We start from the raw sequence: 9,256 nt of genomic DNA, 5'->3' as shown, positions 1-9,256 counted from the left end.
CCCCGGCTGGCGGCCACCATGAGCACAGGCCTGCGGTACAAGAGCAAGCTGGCGACTCCAGGTGAGCTCGGCGCCCGCCCGCGCCTTTGTCCCCGCCGCCCGCCCGCCTCTCACTGTGTCTCTCCGTTTCTCCCCCACCCGCCGGCCTGGACCCGCCCGGACCCGGACCCCGACCGGATCCCGACCCTGACCCAGCAGAGGACAAGCAGGTACGTGCGCTCCGCCGCTCAGCCAGCCGGCTGTCACCCTTTGTAGCACCGACGCCGCCAGCGCCCAGGCGCGACCCCGCCCCCGCCGGCCGTCACCCCGCCCTGTCGCGATAACCGATTGTCAGCCTGGGCAGTGCTGCCCTGTCTGAGAATGCAGACAGGAGGAGTGGGCGCCATGGCATGGGGGCCTGGCCTCTGACCATCATAGCAGGGGCGTGCGCCCCTCCCATGATGGGGTACAAGCCGAGTGCCCCTCTCTCACTGGTCCAGAGGCAGCGTCTGCGTGCTGACCTGGCTTTAGGCGGTGTGCTGAGGGTCCTGAGTGAGGCCACTGGTTCTGGCAGGCCACAGGCTGGGGGAGGGGTCTGTGTCCACCAGCTGCACAGAGACCCTAGAAGCCCCACAAGGGAGCCTCTGCCCACCCTACCCCACTCTGCATCTTATGCCCCCTCTCCTCACACACCAATTCGAGTGGGCCAGGTCTCTTCCCCAGACTAGGAGCCTCCAGGGCCTGGTCTGAGTCATCCCCAAGCCCAGCATGGGTCTTCCATCCTAGTGAGTACAGATAGGCTTGTGGCCACCCAAAGGGGCTGGTTTGGTCCCCAGCCTCCAGGAATGCAGGACCCAACAGGAGGCTGGCCTGGGCACCCACTGTGAAACCCAGATGAGGTCAGGGTTAAACAGAGATGGAGACCCCGAAAGTGGGGTGGGGTTGGGTAATCAGGTGGGCTGGAAACTGTGGAGCAACCCTGCTGGGGCCTCACTGGCTTGAGAACAGCCATGTTTAGGGGAGAAAAGAAGGGCCCAACTCTGGCACCAGGGTGCCATCGGTGAAAGGGGGATCATACATGGGGTAGATTCTGGGTGGAACCCTGAAGTACTAGCCCAGGGTGTGGCAGGCAGGCCAGGTACAGCCCAGCAGGTGGGGTGGGGGCCTGGAATCACTGGCTGCCTAGTGCCTATCTCCTGGCCGATACGCACCCCACCTTGGGACAAGTGAGGCTCTTGGGGTGGGACCTCATCAACCTCACCCTGCCAGTGAGGGGCTCCCCAGAGAGCCCAAGCCAGGAACTGCCTTTCCATCACCAGTGGGTCAGACAATGCCTGAGATGCAGAGACACGTGCAGCCAGGCTATTGTTTGAGGGAGAGAGAGAGAGAAAAGGCCTGGGAGACCAGACCCCACGGCTTCTCCTGGGCCTGCACGCACTTGGAATCGCTGGGCTGGGCAGTTGCTGCCCAGCACCACCCAGGGACCCCTCCTGCTGAGGTATGAGCCCCTGCAGGCCTGAGTCTGCCCTGCATTCAAGGTCAGCTGGGAGCCAGCCTCACCCATCTTCAGCCCCTAGAACCTGAGGGAGAGGGCACTGTATAAGCAGAGGAGCCCCAGGAGCAGGGCCAGAGAGCCCGGTGTTTGGGGAAGGCTCCTGCGGGTCTGGAGGGAGCATTGTGGCTTCACTGTTACCATTGTTGGTGTTACTGAGCTTCCGCCTGTCCACACGGGCTGTGGAAGGGGCTGAGGGAACTCTGGTGGCCCTCTTTGCTTCTGCCTCATCTCAGGCAGTGGGGAGGGCTCTGGCGGCCTTCTGTGTGTCCTCCTCCAACCCCCACCCAGTCTCAGACAGTTATGGGGGCTCTGTTGGCTGCTTCTAGAGCTGACGGGTGATTCTAAGAATGGAAATGCCTCGAGAGTCTCAGGCTCCAGGAGGAGGTGGGCGCAGCTGTGTCTAGGGCTTGGGAAGCCCTGAGGGAAATTTGTTGTGCTTCAGGACCAGAGGAAGGGGGTGGGGTGGCAGGGTCCCTTCCTTGAGGCTCCCTCATGGAGTTCACCGGCCCTGTCTAGACACAGTCTGATGATGGGGCAGGCATGTGGGGAGCTGGGAGTGAGACTCACCTTCCTGACGTGGGCCTCCCCAGAGGCTGTGCCTTACCAAAGGGGAAACTGAGTCAGTCTGGGAGTGACAGACTCTGTTAGACACCAGGCTGTGGAGTGCTGAGGCTCTCGCTCAGCTTGAGGCCCAGGTCCAGGTCTGTCTTCCTGGAGCTGCCCTGGGCCTGAAATGTCAGCCTTTTGGGTGGGTGCTGGGCTGAGGGCCATGTCTAAAATGGGCCCACGGTGGAGGCAGAGTGGGACTCAGCCCAGAGGCTTCCTGTAGGTCAGCATGATAGAGGGCTGGAGCTAGTAAAGAGGCTTTTTCAGGGCGAGGCCTGGGGTCCTAGCTGGGAGATCTGGGGCCCCAGTGGCTTCCCTCTGCTCTCCACACTCTCCTCCAGGATGAAAGGCTCTCCTGTTCCCGCTGTGGGCCCACCCCTCCTCCTCAGGTGCCAGTGGCCTCTGGGCCCCAAAGCAGTACCACGAGCTTAGACAAGGGGACAGAGGCTCTTCAAGCAGGGACGGATGGGGGAGAGTTAGGGGGCCGCCTGTCCCTGCTGACACACTGTCTAGGGGGCACATCTCTTCATACCCCACCCAGCTCCTTGCCAGACCTCCCCTCCAGCCCACCTGGCGCTGGCGTTTTTAGATTCTGGTAGGGTACTAGGGAGAATGGTAAGGGTTTGGTGGCTCAGGAGACCACTGTGGACCCTGGAGTGGCTACATGGGGGTTAGGGCTGAGCTGACTGGAGCTCGCCAGTCCCCATGTGCCTAATTCTGTTGGTCAGAGCAGGTGGAGAAGCTCAGAGGGAATGCCCACAGGGGCCCATGCCATACACCTCCACCTCTGCTGTCAGGGTCTGCCTGGAGAGACAGATGGGGCAGCGCAGCCCGTGAGTGGCTATCAGGTTTGTGGAGTGACATGCTGGCCACAGCTTCCAAATTTCCTGAGGTAGAGCGGGGGTAGGCGGCTAGTACTCTCATGTTCCTCTCCCTGCTCCAAGTCTCCTTGGGCCTGGGGGTGGGGGCAGGTCCAGGCTGTGGAGGTGGGCTCTGATTCACGTGGAAGGTGAGCCCTGCCTTTGCCCGGTTCCACCATGTGGTCTTGCGGGCCACGCCAGTTAAGAATCCCCAAACATACAAACACACATGCACACGCACAAAGAGGAGGGAGCAGGTCAGCCCCAAGCAGAGGGTAGGGGGCAGTGCCGGGAGGGATGTGTCCCTGAGTAGTTGGGGCGCCGTGACACCGCGGGCGGTTTTCGCCGAGTCCGCGGAGAGAGCGGGGTGCATGAGCCGGTCCCGCGTGGGTGCGCTTGTGGCCCAGGAGCATCCTCCGGCGCCCTCCAGCGAGCGGAAGCCGTGCCGCACTTTTGGTGGGGAGCGATGCAATGGCCTTCCCGCCCACCTCTCCACCTCTGTTGTCCCGACGCCTGGATTGTGGCTGCGGGTCCGGTAGCGGGGCTCCCTGTCCTCACTGCGCGGCGTCCCCTTCGTGCTGTACTCAGCCCTGCCCTCTGCGGCAGCTTTCCGGTGGCTCCTCCCGCGGCCCAATTTCCAGGCGACCGTTTCCCGGCGACAGAGCGAGCGAGGCGGTCTCTGCGCGGAGCCCCGCCTCTGGTTCGCGTGCAGAGCGCGGCCGGCAGTGGCTGTGACGCCGCGCGGCTCAGGGCGGGTCCGCAGAGGCAGAGAGATGGCTCACACGGCCTTCGGGGTCAGCGGCACCCCGGGTGGTCCACGTCCCCTCTCTGGGCCTCAGTTCCCGTGCCCCTAAAACGGGAGCGAGAACAGGGCTTCGAGGGAGTAGCGCCTAAGTCCCTCAGGACACAGGGCCCCTGTCGGCCTGACCCGATCTGGGGTCCCAAGGTGCAGTCAGGGTCTGGGGGGTCGCTGCGATGGATTCTCTGGCGGCACCCCAGGACCGCCTGGTGGAGCAGCTGCTGTCGCCACGGACCCAGGCCCAAAGGCGGCTCAAGGTGTGTGTGGAGAAGGGAGTGGAATGTAGGTCAGTGTGTGTGCGCCCGCTGGGGCTAGGTCCCAGGGCTCTGGGATGTGACAGCGGCCAGCAGGGTCAGGGTCCACAGGGGATGGGCCTGGGACCCCAACGGCAGGGGGAGGCTCAGCGCTGCTGTCTATAAATAGCCCCTGCTCCACCATTGTCGCAGCCAGCCACCCCCGCGGCTGGATCCGAGCCACATGGGGCCTCCCACCCCCTGGTACACTAGGGAGGGGTGAGTACAGAGGCCTGGGCTTCTCCCGCCTGTGAAGAGAGGAGCATGTCTGAAGGGTCTCCATTTTTGTGCCTTCTATCTACCCCCCAAGGAAGGACACTGCCTGTGTCTGCTGAGGCCTGACATCTCCCACTCCATATACACACACACATAGACACAGTCTTGGGTCCCTGCAAAGCCCCTCGCTGAAGCTGGGACAAGGGTGCCTGCACCAGCCAAACCCCTGACCTGCCCTCCCACCTCCAGGCCTTTGCCCACAGGCCCTCACCCCCTTTCTGCCATTGATATGCTCTACTTTTGCTTGAGCTGGGTGGGGGACAGGGCTTGGGGCTGCCCAGGAGCCCCAGCGTACCCCTGACAGCCCTGCCCCTGCCCCCAGGATATTGACAAGCAGTACGTGGGCTTTGCCACACTGCCCAACCAGGTGCATCGGAAGTCAGTGAAGAAGGGCTTCGATTTCACACTCATGGTGGCAGGTGAGTAGGCCAAGCTCCCAGGTGGGGTGGTTGGGGCCACTGGCTGGCCAGCCTCTGTTGTGGGGTCCTCAGACCTAACCTGACTCCTTCACCGTATCTGTGGGTAGGTGAGTCGGGCTTGGGGAAGTCTACACTGGTCCACAGCCTCTTCCTGACTGACCTGTACAAGGACCGGAAGCTGCTCAGCGCCGAGGGTAAGTGGACCTGTCACTGCCCTGGCTCTGGTTCACCATTCCCTCATGTGCGACCCCTCAACGGGTGCCCTTCCAGGTTCAGCCCTGTTCCTCTCTCCCCACAGCATGGTTCTCCTGTCCAGGGTCCAGGAGGAATGGCCCAGACCATAGGCCTTGTGGCCAGGGCCAAAACACTAGGATGGATGAGAACAGGGTCCTGGTTCTGACTGCCCAAGGTGGGGGGTAAGGGTCAGGGAGGCCCCTCCAAGCGACATCCCCTTTCCTGAAGAGCGCATCAGCCAGACGGTCGAGATCCTGAAGCACACGGTGGACATAGAAGAGAAGGGCGTCAAGCTGAAGCTCACCATTGTGGATACTCCAGGCTTCGGGGACGCTGTCAACAACTCTGAGTGGTGAGGAAGGCCTGGCTGGGGCACAGTCCCTGCTCAAGCCAACCAAGCCTCCCCTGGGGCTGGTGGGCCACCCTCACAGCCCACCTCATGCACCCCGTGCCCACAGCTGGAAGCCTATCACTGACTACGTGGACCAGCAGTTTGAGCAGTATTTCCGCGATGAGAGTGGCCTCAACCGCAAGAACATCCAGGACAACCGGGTGCATTGCTGCCTGTACTTCATCTCTCCCTTCGGGCACGGGTGCGTGACTGTCCTGGGGTTAGGGGCCATCCCCCTCCGTGGAGCCGAGCCCCACCCATGCCTCCACAGACACCCCCTCCCTGAGCCTTCCCCTACCCGCTCCCTGCCCCACTGTCACCCCTACCAGCCCCTCACCACCGCAGCTGCCCCTCCAGGCTCCGACCAGTGGACGTGGGTTTCATGAAGGCTCTGCACGAGAAGGTGAACATCGTGCCCCTCATTGCCAAAGCTGACTGTCTGGTCCCTGGCGAGATCCGGAAGCTGAAGGAGCGGGTGAGCCTGCGTTGCAGTAGGGCCTGGCTCAGGACTCGGGCTAAGAGCATCAGGTGTGCTGACCCCGGGCACCACCAAACCTGGCCCAGGGGACCTGGCCAGCCCTGACTCTGACAGCCCTGCCCCACCACAGATCCGGGAGGAGATTGACAAGTTTGGGATTCACGTGTACCAGTTCCCTGAGTGTGACTCGGACGAGGACGAAGACTTCAAGCAGCAGGATCGGGAACTGAAGGTGAGCATGCAGCCCAGTGGTGGGGGTAGGGAGCTGGAGGCTAGTTCACATGGGGCTTGGAAGAGGGCGGAGGGCCCAGGTCTGACCTGTTGGAGCTAGGGGTCTTTACTCTGAGCAGTAGAGCCCCTTCGCCTAGGTTGAGAGGGCTGGGGTTGCCCATGTCCCTGCCTAGATTGTGTATTTGGGCCCCACGTGTTTAGCGAGTCATGGAGCACTTGCCAGGACCCAAAAGGCTTCACCCCCCCAACCCTGACTTAGTACCTCAGTCTCCTCATGGGTCACCAGCAAAAGGGCTCAGCAAATGGCCATGGAGCTGTGCATGCCCTGGCTGTCAGAATTCTGTGCTCCAGAGGGTGGGGGTAGCTTTGGGTGCCCCAGCAGCTAGAGTGATTAGGACCAAGCCCAAGCCAGGGGACAGGTGGCCACCAGGCAAGGAGCAGGGTCAGGCAGGCCCTTGGCCCCAACCAGAGTCAGCAGGGGCATCACTAGGAGGCATAGGCTCAGCCGGTCAGAGGCCTTAGGGTGTAAGCTGCACCAGCTCTGGCCTCAGTCTATAGCAGAGAGGCCAGAAGTGGGGTGACACCAGGATGTCTTTGGGGAGAGATCATTGACAGTATTGTTGGAGGGGGCTGGCTGGCCAGGAGCTGAGTGCCCATGCCCCTCTCCAACCACTAACCCACACTAACTGGGCGCGAGCTCTTATACCTACTCATCCCCAGGAGAGTGCACCCTTCGCGGTTATTGGCAGCAACACGGTGGTGGAGGCCAAGGGACAGCGGGTCCGGGGGCGACTGTACCCCTGGGGCATCGTAGAGGGTGAGTCCAAGCATGAGGCATGGGCATGAGGGGTAGGAGGGCTCCCCTGGGCCGGGGCCCCACCCACCACCTTTTCTTGCCCTGCAGTGGAGAACCAGGCACACTGCGACTTCGTGAAGCTGCGCAACATGCTTATCCGCACACACATGCATGATCTCAAGGACGTGACTTGCGACGTGCACTATGAGAACTACCGTGCGCACTGCATCCAGCAGATGACCAGGTATACCACCCTGCCTGCCCCAAACCTGGACCTGCATCTCGTGCTCCAGCCATGTTTCCATAACCAAATGTGGTCCTGGCTGTCCACCCAAACTCGAACCTTGCCCCAGTCCCCAGATCGGCTTCCCAGCACCTTGTCTCCCCAGAGCCAGCCCAAAGGTGTGGGAGCTCAGGTGGGCAGCCTCGACAGTGGAGAGGTCAGCCAGACCTCCCAGCAGCATTGTCCCTCTTGTCTACCACCCTGCAGCAAATTGACCCAGGACAGCCGCATGGAGAGCCCCATCCCCATCCTGCCACTCCCCACCCCTGACGCTGAGACAGAGAAGCTCATCAGGATGAAGGATGAGGAGGTTGGTAAAGTGGCAGGGGAGGAGTAGGGGCTGGGGGATGGGTGGAAATCATGCTAGGCCGCTTTCATCTCATTTCTCACCCCACCCTCCATTGTTCCTGCCCCCCAACCCCAGCTGAGGCGCATGCAGGAGATGCTGCAGAAGATGAAGCAGCAAATGCAGGACCAGTGACCCCACCTCAGCCCCACCACTGCCATGGATATACTGCCAGTTTCTGGGCTGGCCCTTCCCACCCCTGGACCCTGACCAGCCTGGACTTGACCCTGGATTCATCTGGATCTCCGACAGGCCTGGATGCAACCCCAATCCCAGAATGGCCTAGACCCAGACTGTTCCTGACCTGACCCAGAGACTCAGGGTCACAACCCCCAGCCAATCCTAATTTATTCTCAGCATCAGCCCCTCCTCTCATTTGTATCTCCTTCCATGGGGCCTGGGCAACAGCCCCCACAACGAAGCCCCCTCTGGCCTTGGGGGAGCAGGAACTAGGTTGAGCTGTGACTTTTGAGATCTCTCCAAGTCATACAGAAGGTCATACTCAGACTCTAGTCCCTACTCAGGCAGGCCTGTAAACCAAGGCAGAATAGGGGAGCAGATCCCCAGGGTCTTGGACCTATTCCCCTACCCCAGTGCTGCAGCGTGGACTTAGGAGCCCATTTTCCCTGCTCCTGCTGGCCGCCCAACATATGCTGAGACCTCACGTTGTGTGGACGTGGGCCAGGTTCTGTCTTCCTTCCTCACCAGTAGGTCAGCAGGCACGTGGGGCTGCAGAAACACTAAGGCTCCAGACCTAAGGAGGCCAGCTGGCTATAGGCAAGGTTGGCTGGGGCTGGGATGCCTGTGGCTGGTATGCCTGTGATAGGCCCCGCCCCACCCCCAGGGCTGTCGCCTTTGGAGAGCTCCAGGAGCAGTGCGGTTGGCCATGCCCTGGCAAACCCCAGGCCTAGACTGCATTCCCTGTCTGGCACTGGAGGTCCCTTCTCCCCAGCAGCACTGTTGCCCTGAGTTCCCTAGCCCTTGCTCCACCTCCATCCCTCCACTGGCATGAACCCTTCCCCGAGCCCCCTTTTCCAATTCAGTTGTGAATGCCGTGTCCTGTCCTGGTGACAGAACAATGTTGGTAAACGTCGCAGCAGGTGTCTGAGTGCTACTTGTGGCCCTAGGAGCGAGTGGGAGCGGAAGTGCGGGCGGCGCGGGCCCTGGTGATAATTCTATCTGCGGCCGCAGCGCCTGTCCGGGCAGGCTTGGGGTTATTTCTGGCGGGGCGGCTGCGCTGTGGTCGGTGTACCCCGGAGCGCGGGGCCTGGAAAAGGCGGAGTGGCCTTTCGCCTGGTTCTCTGACCAACTCCTCCCGCTCCAGAGCAAGCCGGGCCGCCATCCTCTCGCCATGGGCTCTGGTGAGTCTGTGGCGGGCCAGGCCGGGCCGCCCCCTGAACAGAGTCCAGTTGGGAGGCGCTCCGTCCGGTCTTTTCGGCTGCAGAAGGGAGAGATTTAGTTTAGGCTTCGAGGGGACTTCCAGCCAGTGTGCGGGGTAGTGGGGGTGGCGAGGTTTGCGGACAATGGGGAGCCCAGGCCTCCGAGGCGGGAGCAGGCCTGGCGCTCCAAGTGCTGAGGGACCCCCTCACCCCCATGCCCTGCAGGCTGCCGGGCTCACCGCGGCGCTTCCCTTCCAGGGCCGCGCGGGGCGCTGAGCCTGTTGCTCTTGCTGCTCGCGCCGCCGAGCCGCCCGGCCTCGGGCTGCCCCGC

General features: G+C 62.3%; 2 protein-coding genes across 4 annotated transcripts in view; both read left to right on the top strand.

Annotated features, from left to right (window-relative positions):
- Positions 1–6: 6 nt before the first annotated feature.
- Positions 7–8,639, top strand: SEPT5 (septin 5). 3 transcript variants are annotated; one of them, XM_006915239.2, is made up of 12 exons: positions 7–61; positions 199–209; positions 4,691–4,787; positions 4,895–4,981; positions 5,250–5,373; positions 5,480–5,614; positions 5,770–5,887; positions 6,021–6,122; positions 6,842–6,938; positions 7,026–7,161; positions 7,408–7,510; positions 7,625–8,639. In XM_006915239.2, exons 1-12 carry the CDS (start codon positions 19–21, stop codon positions 7,679–7,681), a joined length of 1,110 nt encoding a protein of 369 aa, XP_006915301.1. In that variant the 5' UTR covers positions 7–18; the 3' UTR covers positions 7,682–8,639. The 3 variants fall into 3 exon arrangements, with proteins under 3 accessions (XP_006915301.1, XP_015447469.1, XP_006915300.1); XM_015591983.1 differs by having other exon boundaries at positions 196–209; XM_006915238.3 differs by lacking the exons at positions 7–61; positions 199–209 and adding an exon at positions 269–4,056.
- Positions 8,640–8,763: 124 nt separating this feature from the next.
- The window catches only part of GP1BB (glycoprotein Ib platelet subunit beta), a 1,278-nt gene continuing 785 nt past the window's right edge, over positions 8,764–9,256 (top strand). The window contains 2 exon segments of the mRNA XM_025049200.1: positions 8,764–8,907; positions 9,184–9,255. Coding sequence (XP_024904968.1) covers positions 8,898–8,907; positions 9,184–9,255 — 82 coding nt within the window. The 5' untranslated portion in view covers positions 8,764–8,897.

Source organism: Pteropus alecto, unplaced genomic scaffold (assembly GCF_000325575.1).
Source record: "Pteropus alecto unplaced genomic scaffold, ASM32557v1 scaffold135, whole genome shotgun sequence".
Taxonomy (NCBI): Eukaryota; Metazoa; Chordata; class Mammalia; order Chiroptera; family Pteropodidae; genus Pteropus; species Pteropus alecto.
Note: the sequence above shows the minus strand (reverse complement) of the source record. Positions and strands in the feature narration are given on the sequence as shown.

Coding starts and splice junctions, on each gene's coding strand:
- SEPT5 (XM_006915238.3), top strand. CDS start 3,976: ATGGATTCTCTGGCGGCACCCCAGGACCGCCTGGTGGAGCAGCTGCTG. Junction 5,374..5,479: donor GCTGTCAACAACTCTGAGTG/GTGAGGAAGGCC, acceptor CCGTGCCCACAG/CTGGAAGCCTATCACTGACT. Junction 5,615..5,769: donor ATCTCTCCCTTCGGGCACGG/GTGCGTGACTGT, acceptor CTGCCCCTCCAG/GCTCCGACCAGTGGACGTGG.